Genomic DNA, 15,678 nt, shown 5'->3' on the forward strand with positions numbered 1-15,678 from the left:
GATGCGGGTTCGTGCCCGGGTCCGGGAAGATCCCACATGCCGCGGAGCGGCTGGGCCCGTGAGCCATAGCCGCTGAGCCTGCGCGTCTGGAGCCTGTGCTCCGCAACGGGAGAGGCCACAGTGGTGAGACGCCCGCGTACCGCAAAAAAAAAAAAAAAAAAAAAAAAAAAAAATTCTAACCTATAATGGAAAATAATTTGAAAAAGAATATATATACACAAATGTATAACTGAATCACTTTGCTGTATACTTGAAACTAACACACCATTGTAAATTAACTATACTTTGATAAAAGAGAAAAAAAAAAACTTCATGTTGCAGTTAACCCAGTTTTCTATAGGCTGACGAATCCAAGGACGCTATTTCCTGTTCAGTGTCCCATCTCTCCTATTTCTTGTTCATGAAACCAGTACTGGAGGTGGAGTCAGGCAACAGTCCACACTGTAACATGGGGGCCCCCAAATTTCAGAAACTGGCTTCAAGGAAAGAGAGAGGAAGGGGGAGAAGGAGGCATCTAATCAAAACCAACTTTGTGGTTACTTTGTGGTTGTCACACTAATGAGGTCGTCCACTTTCTGGTTCCAGCTGTGGAATTTACTGTACCACAGCTGCCATTCAAAGGAAGAACAATTCTTCCCGGTTTTGCAGAGAACAGGCCAACAGCCATTATCATCTGTATACATGTCGGTATAGGGACACACACGCATGCACGTGCTTCTATTTGAAAGTAAAAAAGTAAAGCTTCCACGTCCATCCATAAAAGCCCCCCGGGGCAAGTTCACTGGAAAACCCAGCAGCCTCGGAAGAAGTAATGAGCCCACGCGTAAGGACCCACATGCTCACAAAATGAGTTAAGTATCATCCCAATGTTTACACCGAGGCATATGCACTCTTTCAATATTGCTTTGGACAAAAATACATTAGGCTTTCTAGGATGCAAGAGTCCTAAAAGGCTTTAGAAGCTGGGTTGCCACTAAACAGACAAAACCTCCGAGAACATATATAGCAGTAACACACTCTCCAGTGAGATGTGGCCTGAAGCACCCAAATCACGTAACTGGTCAGCCATGTAGAAATGGTCAGAAAAAGCATCACCAACGCTTTAAAAACATCGCCAGACATTATTATATGCCTCTTATAAATAGCATCTCCTTCCAATCCTTTTAGTCGTACCTCCCATTGGAGGATTTTTAAGAGAGAAGGATATAAGGGGAACAGGAGAGGAAATTCAGTTAGACCTGGCAGTTTCGCCCACGTAAGCAGTTGAGCGCCTTTGATTCAGCCCGTGAAACTTCCCGGTCCTTAAAACAATGCAGCCTCACCGGGGCCTTGAAGGCTTCCTATGGTTCTGGGATCAGCGGTCCACCCTGCTCACGGTCTGGCCCTGCCCACCTCCAACCTTGTGCTGATTGGAGGCCTTTCCCTTCCGTGAGTTCCGTGAGGACAGGAATCGTGTCTCTCATTCATCTCTGCAGCCCTCACGTCCTGCACAGCAACCAGCACACAGTTGAGTATGCAGTCAAATATTTGCGACATGAAGGAGTAACGGATTAAATGGAAGACTACCTCAAACCAACGGCCACACCTGGAAGTAAATGAAAACTATCCTTTTTAGTGAGGATTCATTATTTTCACTGATTCTAGGGGAAGAGAAGGTTGTCTCGTAGTTTTTAGAAGATGCAGTCAGAGAGTTTCAAGGACCCTGGTCATTGGGCTGTGGATTCATCGATTCTTTGATGTTTCCCACCCAAGTCATCTCGTGTTGTTTGACACGCATGAGTTGACTCATGGCAGGTAACAGCGCAGAGTCAAGCTGCTGTGGAGGCTGAGGTGATTCCTACCATTCTCAGGAAGTGGCACTGGACCTGCCAGATGCATCCTCACTCCGGGGCCTGATGTCTGGGAGGGCTGACGCCGCGCAGAAGAAAAGACCCCTGCTCTCTGGTCACCGGGCAGAGCTGGTCAGTGCCAGCCACAGAAAACACGCACTGATTTGTGAAGCTGCGCTCTGGGCACTCAGCGCTCATCTTCATTGAGGTGTCTGTCCTGGCCGAACCAGACCTGAAACTACTAAGGATATGAAGCCATCTTCATTTTCGCCATTAAACCCAAAGTGAGAAAGCTTGTAACTGGCGGGTTAGAAATGAACAGATTACTCATTTCTTCGTTCCCTTTACTTTTGCTAGAAGATGGAAGATGAGGGTCAGTTGAAGCACTTTCTCCTCCGATGGGAGCTCGATTTCTAGGGGAAGGTATTAGCAGAGGTCAAACTATTTCCAATTTACGCCATTAACTGGATATTTATAATACTAGCCTTAACCAGAGAGGGTGGGGCTTCACAGGCTGTATGGGATAAATGTGAATCAGCTAGTCTTAGACAGGAGTCTTCAGGGTGATGGAGAAGTTAGAACTTTTTGAGACAGTTAACTATTTCACAACATCCTTTTAAGTGCACGGAGTTATTTTTCTGAATGATGTTCTCAGTTATGACATAAAAAAGACTTTTGCTATACATTTGGACAATATGTTTTAATCAGTTAGCCGTAATCAAGTACTATGTTTTAAGATGTAGCTGAGCTTTTGTGAATGAATATGAGCTTTCTATGGAATTCTTATAGCAGTCTGAATTATTAAGTAAATACCTAAACATAGGAACCATATACAAACTGAGGATGGACATTTGCTTTCTTATCCCTTTATTTTGTGTCCATCCCTCTGTATCTCCATGTAACTGTCAACCTACGGATATACGATATACTATCCATATACACTATAACCTTCCGAAAGCCAGCATTATTCATCCACCACATGGAAACTTCCTTTTAATAAGGAGGGCGATTAGAATTCTAATGGCTCATTAAAGAGCTCCTTCATTTATTCACTCCAGAAATACTTGTTGAGTGGTATCAAGGTGACAGGGCACAGATGTTGTGAGCTGGGAAGTGTGGCCGTGAACAAAACATACACAGTCCTAGACCTTCTGGCATTTGTATTCTAGTAGAGGGAGACGTATAGCAACTACCAGATGAGCAAGTAAACAGAAGAATTTCGAACGGTGGTCCCTACTATTACCAGCCTCTTAGAGAATAGCATTTGAACTGGGATACACGCGTGAAGGAGATTTTTTTAGAAAACTGAATGTGTGTCATTACACACTGAAAAACATCTTTAGAAACTGACCCCATTACTATATGCACTGACAACACGAGAAGCAGATTAGGAGTAGAAAACATGTAAGTGTGCAAGTCAAACGGGTTTGGGGCAAACTAAAAAGCAAGGAATTGGAGGGCTGGTCCTCTTGCAAAACCCTCCGTGCTGATGCATAAAACAAGAATAACACTACGCTTTCCAAAACTGCTGTCAGATGAAAACAGTGAGCGCTTCTTGTGCCTGCTGTGTCCCTGGGTACAAAGCAGAGATGAGATGCACTCCTGTATCTTTCCCTCTTGAGAAAGTTACCCTTTGTAGATTTCTTCATGCTGCTTCCCTTCCCGTCAGCCACCGCCCCTGCCACTTACTGAGGAGTCCTCCAGTCGGTCTTCAGATTTCACAAAGCGAAACTTGGAACAGAGCAAGTGAAGCACTAACGCTACTCCGGCTAAAGGACTGGCAGGTGGTGCCGGTCGTAATTCTTCTAATTATTGTATTGTTCCAGCAAGCCGATCTCATCTTGGGTTATCTGTATTACTTTATATGCATCAGAAGCTACATCTTATCCTAGCACACAGGGGCTGTGTACTGAAGAATGAGAGGTCAGATTGCAAGAGAGAAGACAGACTGGTGAGGCGCTGAAGGGAAGAAAGACCTGTGTGCCCGACGGCCCTGGTCACCTGACTGCAAACGGGTCTCCTGGGGCCTGACTGGACTTAGGAATCTCTGCTTCCAGCTCAAATGAGAATAATCAGATCTGTGGTAGCTCCTCGGAGGCAGGGGACAATGATTATTCCAAGTCAGGATACTGACAGTCTCTCAAGGACTGGTACTAGATTACCTGGGAAAGGCGAGGAGATGAGGAAACGGGTGAAGATGCCAGGGTAAGAATAAAGACAGCACTGAGACTATCTGTGTACCGCTTTCGAATCTAAGTCCTGTAGAGGCTGTGAAAAGTCACGGTAGCTGGGCAGAGAGCAGAAGGGAAGAAAAAACGCTCACCAAGTGATTCTGTGTGAATATCATTCCTGTGAATTTCACTGTGGACCTCATTTCCACCACTTTGATGCTATGACTTCTAGTCGAGCCACATAATAATATGATTTCAGCAAACTGAAATAAGGTCGATGGCCACCTCTGAGCCCAGGGAAATCTGCCAGGAGTGCAGAACAGCCAGGCCGTGGTTTGGAGATGGGCGTACTTCCTCGGAGACAGACTGGGGTGATCACATTGGGGGTAGCATGGCCAGGCCCCGGTAGCTCATCCTCCGGATGGACCACCAGGAGTAGTTCTCCTGCGGCTCTGCCCGTGGGCAGGGTCTTCATCCAGGCCCTGCCCATACACACCAGCTTTAATAAAAGGTACCCCTTTCCTCTACAGTGGCTGTCTTGTCTGTAGTTTACTAATGTGAAGACTGAATTTCAGAGCCTACAGGCAAGTAAGGTCTGCACAGCTGGTGGCAAAGCTGGAATCTGACTACAGTTTTGCCCGACTCCAAAGCCTCCCTTCGTGTCTACATCGGCTAATCCTGAAACAATCCCCTCTGTAAGTACGGACTGCTATCATACAAGCAGAGTTATTTGCTCTGTTCCGTGTTTCCACACTTTCCTGACCATATTAAAAGACACATGCTGCAGAAAATGACATCATATCAAAATGGGGATTTATAATATTTCAACCTTAACTTGCCTGCCAAGGAGGATTGTTGATAGCTGAACAAGCAAAGAATTAAAACCGTAATGGAAACATTAAGGACAAAAAATAATGGTAGTCATCATTTCTAGTAAATATGGTATGTGACTATTGCTAACACATTTTTTCTTTTTCTGGACTGTTAGGGTTTCCCTAATATGTATATTCATCATGGAAGACCCATCAATTCCTTTAGACTTAAAACCCTTCTGTCCCCTTTTCTTTCTTCCTCCCAATGCACACTTTTCCCCCGTGAGACAAGACTCACGTCTGGTCTTTTTTCTCTTTTTTGGTCATGTCGCACGGTCTGTGGGACCTTAGTGTCCCGACCAGGAATCGAATCCACCCCCCCTGCAGTGGAAGTGTGGAGTCCTAACCACTGGACTGCCAGGGAAGTCCCACTTCTGTTTTTTTGATTTCTGTCCCTGTCCTCGCAAGTGTGCCCAAATCAGGTACAAAGTTGGTTTTCCTTCTAGGGAACTATAACTAGTAAGAAGATAAAAAGATTGCCATTACTCCCTGTCTCTAGGAAGGGGATTTCATTCCTGAATAAGTACGATTTCTCTAAATGGGCTGCTAACTGATGTCTGCAAAATAATTCTTTTCGGCCCAATAATTGGCTCTGGAACTCATCGTAGTGAAATGTGACCTGCATCCGCATCCCGGGTCCTCCCCGGTGTCCTGTTGCAATCCTTCCTTGTAGGTAGTCAGTACCGCAAACGCAAGGTGCAGGCGAGCAGTGACGTTTGGTTAAAGAAACACATCATGGATTTGGGGAAAATACATACCTGATTGCACTTGCAGATAAGTGGCCGTAAGAGCCACTTGCTGAAGAGCTGCTGCGGGAATTATTGAGAATGGTGACCAAGGAGTTGGGAGACGTCCTGATCATGGTCTGAAGGTCAAAGCTATGATCGGACAGTGGTGATATGGACAGTGTACGTTTTCGGCTTGGCCTGGCTGACAGCCGGGGGCTGGGGAATCTGGTGCCTGTTGTATAAACAAAACAGAACCTGATTACCTGCGGCTGGACTCTGTACCCATTATCTGCTCCGACTACCCCGCGTGGAAGAAATGAAGGATAAGAAGCCGGCGACTGGCGTTGACAAGTACCTCTCTCCTCCACTTGTGATCTACTGGGTACAATTGAGGAAATTAGGGAGAAATATTTATCTTCCAGGGGCTTACCTCGGGGGAGCTCTGTTTATTAATGTGCAGACAAAATGATAAATTGCTAAACAAAAGGGAGAGACTTTTTATGTGTTCTCCCGCTCATTTCCAGTGATTTATGAATCTGACAGCTGCTTAGATATGCTCATCATTAATTCACCGCCAGCGACAAAGACAGTGGTTCCCACAGTCGCACCGCACTCCACCCTCCCCACCGCAATGCACACCATTTTAAGGCAATGAGCCGAAGGGAAAAAAATGAATTAAAGTATCCTAAGATTAAAAAAATCCAGCTTAGTTATGCCCGCATTTCCCCATGATTTCTGTAGTTATCTGATCCACGGAATACTTACGGCTTTACTGACAAAACTGATAAATACGTTATCCTAAATTAATGGTTCTCGATGCGGGGCGGGGGCAGGGGGGCGATGTTGCCCCCAGGGGACATGTGACAACATCTGGAGATATTTTGGTTATCACAACTCACGGGGTGCTAGAAACATCTAGAGGCCAGGGAAGCTGCTGCACACCCGGGAATGGGCAGGGCAGCCCCCCCGCCATGAAGAATCGTCTGGCACCCGTAGTGCCGAGATGGAGGAATGCTGCCCTAAATTCCCCATAATCTATACAGCCTAAGTCCCAAGAAACATTTAAAAGCTTGGGACGTGGTTTGTTTACAGATTTTCCAAGGTTGGGGGAGAAAAACCCTGCAAGCATTGTAATAAGATAACATGAGTCAATTTTAAGCCTCTGGTTATTAGATCAATCAGTCAATCGATTAATTAATTCTCTGCATTTATAAGAGTTTTGAGACTTCAAGAAGATTCCACTGATGAAGTTCTATTCTGGAGGTTAGTAAATCACACTTAAACACCTGCCAACTTAATACAATGCTTTTTACATGGAGAGTTAAAAATTAAATGTCCATTTGCCTTCAATTTGGTAGGTGGTAGAGATTTGAATTAGGGCAGAGCTATGAATGTGGCCCACAGGCCCACTCCTGCCTTTTCTAAGGTCACATTTATATTACAGAGTCATCAAACTAAAGTTTAATGACAGAATGAGAACATAATACCACTAGGTAAGAGGAAAATCAAACATGATACTTTTAAGAAATAACGGAGGGTTTCTATTTCAAAGCATGGGTACACCTGCTTACAGGGACATGGCAATTTTGGGGTCCCCGGAAAACTGAAGTAGAAGGTAAGTCTTCTTTATAGAAAAAAGTCTAGGCACTTGGTCTCCAGAAAACTCATTGGGAATATTTTCTTCACCAGAGATGGACCTGGATACAAGATAACAATCCAACATATGCTTTAGGATAATTTAATGAAGTGTAATAGATGGATATGAAAGACTCTATAGATAATATTATAGAGATGAATAGATATGCTTTATAGTGAATAAAAAATAAATCACAAACTGGAACTTAGTACCATCCATGTATATGAAACTGGAAAACCAATCTGAATGACAAATGTGGTACCTACTCAAAGCTTTCTTTCAGGCACATTGAAAACTGAATTTCTTCATTTAGAATAGTTTCATTACCAACCTGACTTAGGCCAGGGTCGTACAAAAATAACAATCCCACTATGTTCACAGCTCTTAGTATTTAAACCAGCATCTTACTTTTATTATGGCATCTGCCTTACACATAAATGTCTCCTTTTTACTCACTATGAGAGGCTCATTTCATCCTAAAAGTTTTTCAGTGAAGAAATGCATTCCACTTCCAAAGGATTCCAAGGACAAACCAGACTTCTGGTCAGTTTCCATATCATCCTCGAGAGTAACCATTCTCAGTGGGATTCAGTGATCCCTGGCAGAGTTAGAAGTAACAGGACATTCCAGATAGAGCTGATTTCCTGATTTTTAAAAAAACACTAAATAGATAAGGAGGCCGTCTGAGGGCTATAAAACACCAGAGGCCTATATCCCCATCACGTCATCCAAGGACAGAGCCCAGGGCCTGGCTTCATCCCTTCCATGGAAGCCTCCAGGTTGCCCAGGGCCTGGATGGTCCGGCTCCTCTGCTTTTCCCTCCAAGATGGGTACTTATTTAAGTCAGTTTCCACCAGTATAAATAGTGTGGTTTTCATGAGTGTCTAGGATTTCTCTAGGATATTCCTTATAGGGATTACTTGCTCTCCTGTCTTTAAAGGTCACTAGAATCCCAAAAAGTAGAATTAGAGCCATAAAACAGACTTGTTCATTCTAATGTGCAACACATAAATACTCTATCCTGAAGCTGGCTGACACCCAGGTAGGCCCATTTAAAAGTCAGGTGCTCATCTGAATCCAGTTTATTGCCGTTTCTGCTAATGGAAGAGTCCTGAAGAGCTGTAACAGTGGATCAGAATGACCAGCTCGATCCCAGTTTGCCTCTGGTTTTGCTACTGCAGAGCCAATGTAGGAATTTAAAGTCATTTCACTCCTCCCTTGCAAAAGTCTCCTATGATTTAAATTTAAAACATAACATTCTGGTTATGTTCTATTAAACTAAATGCTATTTCAGCTATTTTAGAGGGCAGGGATATAGTACTTTACGCACTTTCCAACCCTTTATCATGCTCTTCCCAACCCCCTAACAAGGAAGCATAGAAAGAGAAAGTTGTCAGCATTTGGGGCAGTGACTTGGGGTCATCTGTTGAAGGGAACAGCTAAACTACGAGGTGTGGATTTCAAAACTGCTGAAAGAGAAGTGGCCCAGTTCTTCACTGATCCTACGGTTTCCTTCTTAAATCTAAGCCCTAGCATTCTTACTGTTCCAACACAGATCTCTCCTATCTGGCTTTCTGTTAATTGTTTTGTTTCTCTATTCTAATAAAAGATTCTGACAAAGAAAAAGGAGGTTTCTTTTTATGTGATGAATGATAGGACATCTAAATTCCTAGTTAATGACAATCAATTTACCACATACTCTGGCAAATTAAAATGCCTTTAATTAGTTTTTACAAAGTAAAAGGGTAGCTTCATCCTTTATTTAGATAAAAACTGCCATTGCCTGACTAAACACATTCTCATCAAATAGAGAAGGCAATATGGGCTGACCTTTCAAGGATTCTCTCTTATTTTAATTCTCTATTTGCAGATTTTTAAATAACTAATTTGCATAATAACACTCAACTTTTTTCCCCAATAATCCCTAATTGAAATGTGGTTATGATGAATCTGAAATGGAAACTCTCTCTTCTACAAAGCGGAAAACAAAATCCCTGCGGAAGATGTAACACATTTCTCTTACTCTGTGTGTGGTAATGAGCTCCCCATTGGAAACCCACTCAAGCTGTGTTCGTATGTAACACAGCTAAGTTAGCTCATGACAGTAAGGGGACCAAGGCTGTAGATTTTATGCCCTGTGGACCAATCATTTTCTCTCTATTCTAAATCTGAGAACTGAATTATCAACCACTAATAGAGAGTAGACCAAGGTCCACCCATTGTCACAGAAGAATCCAAACAGACCCTACATGGAAAATCACAAATTAATCACTGCTACTAGAAGAAACAAACAAAACCTCGAGCATATGTCCTACTCAAACTCATACTGTCGTCGTATTCAAAGGGTTTCGTTATGTACACCTTGGTTGATGTTTCAGGTTCACTTCCTGGCACCTGGCAAACGGATGTGGACTTAAAGAATCCGAATAAATAAGAACTCTTGGATGTTCTGAAAAATAATAATCATAGGCTCTTGTTTATATGTCTAGAGAAGTGACACAAAGGACATGTCATAAGCCTTGAGGGACCCAAAATAAAGTGATATAAAGTACAACCAATGTTCCCATTTTCTTCCACTGCTAGGTAGAGGGCTAAAAGTAGCCCTTCCCGATGTGGAAATGTTTTTATTTTTCCTACGTAAAAGGTCTCAATGAGATAGAATTTTTTAATGTAAAGAAAACATGTGGAAAATGAGAAGAAAATAAGTCAATGAAAAATGTAAAACCAAGTATAGGTCTCTTTTTTAGTTAATTTATAAAGCATAAAATCTATAAAACCAAGGAATGACTGGACGAAGCACATTCGTCTAATCAAACACGTTCCCTTATTCTGCTACCAAGACAATCAGGGCTGACTAGGTTTTTGTGTATCTGCTAAATTACAATCGCCTGTATCTTCCAGTTCACTGATATGAAGTGAGTTAAGCGGGAGTCTCAGGATGGCCACATCTGTGGAAGCTTCCTGGGAAACCAAGGCAACCAGAGTCCCAAGTATTGGTGGTTCCTCCTCCTCCGGTTTGAAAAGTTAGGTAATCAACCCATCTTTGTATCTTCCTCTCCCTTTCATGAGTTAGCTTGGCCATGGCCAGGACTACAGAAGAGGGGCCCGCCACTTACTATCCATGGCATGAAGATACTCCATGTGGATGGCCCCTGCGCCGGCGGTGGCAGCGGAGGGGATGATGTCTGCATAGGGACTGCGCTGGCCGGCTAACAGAGCCATCTGATGATAGTACTCCGCTGGGCTGACTCCAGCGTGGGGGGCTGGATGGAAGAGGAGACAAGAAAACATGGTTATTAGTTGAAAGAAGGCCAGAAAGAAGCTTTTCCTGAGACATCCCAAAGCCCGTTTGCCATGCAGCCCACATCAGCCATTCCTTTTACGGTTCTTTCTAGGAAAACTTCCTGAACTCAAATCGTGCTTTCACTGAAGTCTCCCAGATATCATTGATTCGAAAATAAAACTGAAGGAAAAGAATAGAAAAAATAAAATACATGATAAAACTTTCGAAGTGAGTTTGAAGAATCACCAGGAATTCCAAATGATTAAATTGTATTGGGCTGGCCAAAAAGTTCGTTCGGGTTTAAGTAAAAATAAAAGACATTCTTCATTTTCACCGAGAACTTTATTGAACAACGTATTCATTAACCAAACGAACTTTTTGGCCAACCCAATATATGTGTGCATGTATCTGTACACTCATTCCCCTATTTTGCTCCCCCAAATAGAAGTGTCTTGGGAAGATCCCACGTGCCGCGGAGCAACTAAGCCCGTGCGCCACAACTACAGAGCCTGCACTCTAGAGCCCGTGAGCCACAACTACCAGGCCCGCGTGCCACAACTACTGAAGCCCGCGCGCCTAGAGCCCATGCTCCGCAACAAGAGAAGCCACTGCAATGAGAAGCCCGCGCACTGCAACGAAGAGTAGCCCCTGCTCGCTACAACTAGAGAAAGCCCGCACGCAGCAATGAAGACCCAACGCAGCCAAAAATAAATAAAATAAATAAATAATCTTAAAAAAAAGTGTCGTATAAAATCACTGTATGTGCACAGTTATTTTTTCACATTTCTTACAGTCGTAAACAACTCAGATAACCATGACGTCCTTCACGACATACTTAACATACATCCTTAAGCCTTCTGGCAGGAGGGTCTGAGTCAGCTCTCAGGAACTGGAGGACCCTGGGTCACGAGTGGAAAAGGCAGCACAGCTGGCTTTAATAACACATGACGGTGGCAAGCTGCAATTTTGTGTTCCATAATTTTAAAGCTCTTTTTTTTCTCTTTTTTTCATTACAAAATCAAAAAGAAATACACCTATCAATCTGGAGCAATTTACTGGCAAGCGTCAGCTCTATAGCAGTGGGATAATGATCGGTTTCTGCATGCCAATTTATGTGCCAAAGCTGCAGGACGCTGTAGCAGTTCTGAGGGTGGTCTCCAAATACACTAAGATGTGGATGCAAATCCCAGCTCCACCTCTTACAGCTTCACAGGAAGTTGCTGGGAGCAGTGAAGGCAATGGTGCATGGAAAGTGCTTAGCACATAGCATTCGATCAATAAAAGCTAATTTTATCATTATGATGTAGAAACACTAGCATTCTAGTGATAGGTCTGTGTAGGCTTTACATTTGTGTCCATGTACTTTTTAATTTTTTTTACTGAAGTAGAGTTGATTTACAATGTTGTGTTAGTTTCAGGTGCACAGCAAAGTGATTCAGTTATACACACACACATATATATTCTTTTTCATATTCTTTTCCATTATAAGTATTACAAGATATTGAATATAGTTCCTTGTGCTATACAGTAGGTCCTTGTTTATTTTATGTATAGTAGTGTGAATCTGTTAATCCCAAACTCCTAATTTATCCCTCTCACCCCCTTTCCCAAACCATATGTTTGTTTTCTATGTCTGTGAGTCTATTTCTGTCTTGTAAATAAGTTCATTTGTGTCATTTTTTTTAGAGTCTACATATAAGCGATATCATATGATATCTGTCTTTCTCTTTCTGACTTACTTCACTTAGTATGATCATCTCTAGGCCCATCCATGTTGCTGCAAATGGCATTACTTCATTCTTTTTTATATGTGTCCACATACTTCTCATACGTCGTAAAGACAGAGAGATATATACAAAAATCACAGACCACAAGAGACAAATCTTAGTGACCTGACTTGGGTATTAATTGGACTCCTGAGAGGCAGAACAACCAACCAAAGAATATTTTAGTCATATTCATCATCAAATACTATGGAAAGCAGATGACAAGATGTTTTAACTAGAGGTACCAACTTCAGTGGCCCCACTAAATGTCCAGAAGCCGGGCAACATTCCAAGCCCATCGTCAGCTGACCTCTCGACCCCTCTCTCCCTCTGTTCTTATTAGTCACTTCCATGAACCCCCAAGTATTCCATGGAGGTGACTTTCCATTTTTCCCACTAGAAAACCAAATCCAAAGCAGAACGAACTCCAATCTCACTGTTTTACAGTTTTCTTTTTACAGTGTGAATCTTGTCGAAATGGCAAAACTTCTTCATTAGGGACCTTGCAAGTATATTCACTGCATTGAATCAGAGGGAGAAAAGCAAGCCAGCAGCTATCGCTGGAGCACAGCTTCTTGTATGAATGAGTGGATATTTACTGAAAAACCTCAGGAAGCGTCCATCTACTATCCCCACCATGCACGGCCAGCCTCGGGAAGCATCTGAGCGGAGAATGTGGACCGTGCTGCTGGGTGAGACGGACTGCATAGTGTGTCTCTGTGCCCCAACACAAGCATCAGAGATCTGGTTTGCTGCAGAGAGCTCATAATCCTCTACCTGTCATCAATACAGCTTACGCCATCCTGGACCTTAACTCAGACGCTAGCAATTGTGGGCAAATGAGTTTGTACATGTGTGCGTGAGATGGGAAATGCTCTTCCTGAACCAAAGGAGCATTTTATCATTGGGCACTTGTGTAATGCACAGGTCCAATTTAAAACAGTCAGGTGACAAGTAATTGGGAGGCCAACAGAACAACAGGAATTTGGAGCTTAAGATGAACATCAAGTATAAGAGAATTAAAGTCAAAGTTTGTTTCTTGTCCCACCGCATCCCTCTTGCAGTGTTCATTTGGTCAAGGACAGAGGGCGCATACAACAGAGCCGGCCCATCACGTTCTCTGCGACCTTGCAGCTCAGAGCGTGGTCCCTAGACCAGCAGCACTGACATCACCTGGGAGCTTCTCAGAAGTGCAGAACCTCAGGCTGCACCTGGACCCACCCCAAAGAGAACAGTATTTTATCACCATCCCCAGGGGATACCTATGCGCACCGGAGTTTGCAAAGTGTGGCTCCAGTGGACACATCTGTATACACGTGTCCTTCAGACACGCAGCACAGAAAAGTGTTCATCAGAAGGGGACCAAAATGTGCTGGTTACACATGCACAGTGTGGGAATGGCAACAGGGCCAATCCAAATATACGTGAAGCCACAGAGCAGAGCAGTGAATGAGCGCAAGGATTTGGGCGTCAGCGCATTCTGGCTCTGAGTACCACCTCTGCCACTTACTAGCCAGTGAACCAGGTTTCAGGTTACTTGGACCCTCTGCCCTTATCCTCACCTGAAAATGGACATAATATCCCACCCTCATGGAGGTGTCATGAGGCTGAAATGAAAGCACGTAATCACATCACTTAGCACAGCGCCCGGCACACGGGACTCAAGAAGCATCAGTTACTCTATGCCACGTTCCTGCAGAGGCATGACGTATGGAAGCAGACAGGCTGGTCTGAGACTCACCATCTGTGGGGCTCAGCCCGCGGGCGGCCGAAATCATGGAGAGGGACGGGCTGCTGTGTAGGGACCGGATGTAGTCCATGTAGGGGTTGATGTAGGGATGCGGAGGGCTGAAGGGGGACTCAGAAGCTGCAGCGGGATTCCGATGCGGGGAGATCCTGATGAAGGGCAGGTCGGAATACGTGGGGCTACTAGATAAGGCAGAAGGCCTAGGTAAAAAGAAAAGCACACACAAGAGGTATACGCATGAGACCAAGAGCTCCGTAGGCAGAGGCTGTCTGTGAAAGAAAATAAGTAAAATTTTATGTGAACTCAAGGCATCTTGGGGGAAAGAAGATCAGGCATATACATTTCCAGCACTAGGACCTTAAGATCATGGTGACATCGTGTAGGTAGAATGCTACTATGCAATTATTTGGGCAAAGAAAACGGACCTCTGAGAAGTTTCCTGGCACTCAGAATATAGGAGAATAAAGCCCTTTGGTTTTCCTCATGAGAAGAAATTCTAAACAGGCATCTGAGCTTAAAGTAGTTGCTGTGATTCTATTTTCCATTTGACCTGGATGTTAATTTTACCATTGAACGTCTCTCTCACCATCATGGTACTGCATTTAAAAAAAAAAAAAGAAAGAAAGAAAGAAAGAAAGAAAAAGAAAGAAAGGAGGGAGGGAGGGAGGAAGGAAGCTAGGAAGGGAGGGATGGGGAGAGAAGAAATGAAGGAAGATTCTTCTGGTCTGGGAGTCTGTGCATGCACATGGCAGAGATGCCTACAAATGAGAAAAGAGACTAATTGCAAAAGTCTGTAAGAAACATGAAATTGACACTCTATACATAGGTGCTCCGGCTTGAGTGTTCTGGGTCTTGAGGTTGCAAGCAAACCCAGTTTCACAGATATGGGTTTCCCTGTTTTGAAGGCAGCCCCCCTGCTCCGTGAGCCGCAGCCCTGGGAGGCAGCTTCCTCTCACAGCCGTTCTGCACGTGGCTGGCTTCCTGATCAGCCGCGTTCAGTGAACAATCCGTAACGAAGCGCTCCTGGGGTTGGAAAGTTGGAAAAGGTCAGGGTTTTGATCAAGCTCATGCCTTAGTTATAATGAGCCAAGGTAGACTGTAAGCTTCTGGCTGATGAAAATAAATGCTAAGGCACACCTTGCTGCCACCATACCTCATCCACTCCAGGGAATTCCCTCCCCAGAGCCACCCCCAAGCCCCAGGGACAGGCATTTCTAGAACGGCCAGTCTGTGGAACCCCCCCCCCCCAGCCTCGCCGCCCTGTTCCTCCTCTAATAGAAAACGTTTTGTGTGGATAATCCAGTGAACTGGCTCTGACGGGCTGAACACTTGTACTTTCCCTTTTTTCATTCACAGAGAATATGGCCATAAAAAGGCGAGACCGTGATAGAGAGGGATGTTCTGAGAACTGCAAACTCCTCTTGCAGCGCTGGCTTCAGGGGTGAAAGGAAAGGGAGGACAAACACATTCTCTCCTCCCGCCTCCCAAGCAAAGGCACATGCAGCCGCAGCTGGGCTCTGGCCCCCAGCCCCGTCAGAACAGAGTCCTGGGAGAAGCCAGCTCCTCGAAGGGCACCGAGTTAAATGAACCCCAAGCTCAGATCATGAATCTTCTCAGTAGAAAATCAAAGAGGTTAAAACACACGG

At 44.1% G+C, this 15,678-nt stretch overlaps 1 protein-coding gene across 2 annotated transcripts in view; it reads right to left on the reverse strand.

The window, feature by feature from the left end:
- GLI3 (GLI family zinc finger 3) overlaps positions 1 to 15,678 on the reverse strand; it is a 286,648-nt gene that overhangs the window by 76,896 nt on the left and 194,074 nt on the right. For both annotated transcript variants that reach the window (XM_030871185.2, XM_060304841.1), the window contains 3 exons: positions 14,027 to 14,232; positions 10,353 to 10,499; positions 5,631 to 5,832 (listed from right to left, as the gene is read on the reverse strand). In XM_030871185.2, the coding sequence (XP_030727045.2) occupies positions 5,631 to 5,832; positions 10,353 to 10,499; positions 14,027 to 14,232 (555 nt within the window). The remainder of the gene's footprint in view (positions 1 to 5,630; positions 5,833 to 10,352; positions 10,500 to 14,026; positions 14,233 to 15,678) is intronic.

Source organism: Globicephala melas, chromosome 9, assembly GCF_963455315.2.
Source record: "Globicephala melas chromosome 9, mGloMel1.2, whole genome shotgun sequence".
Lineage (NCBI taxonomy): Eukaryota > Metazoa > Chordata > Mammalia > Artiodactyla > Delphinidae > Globicephala > Globicephala melas.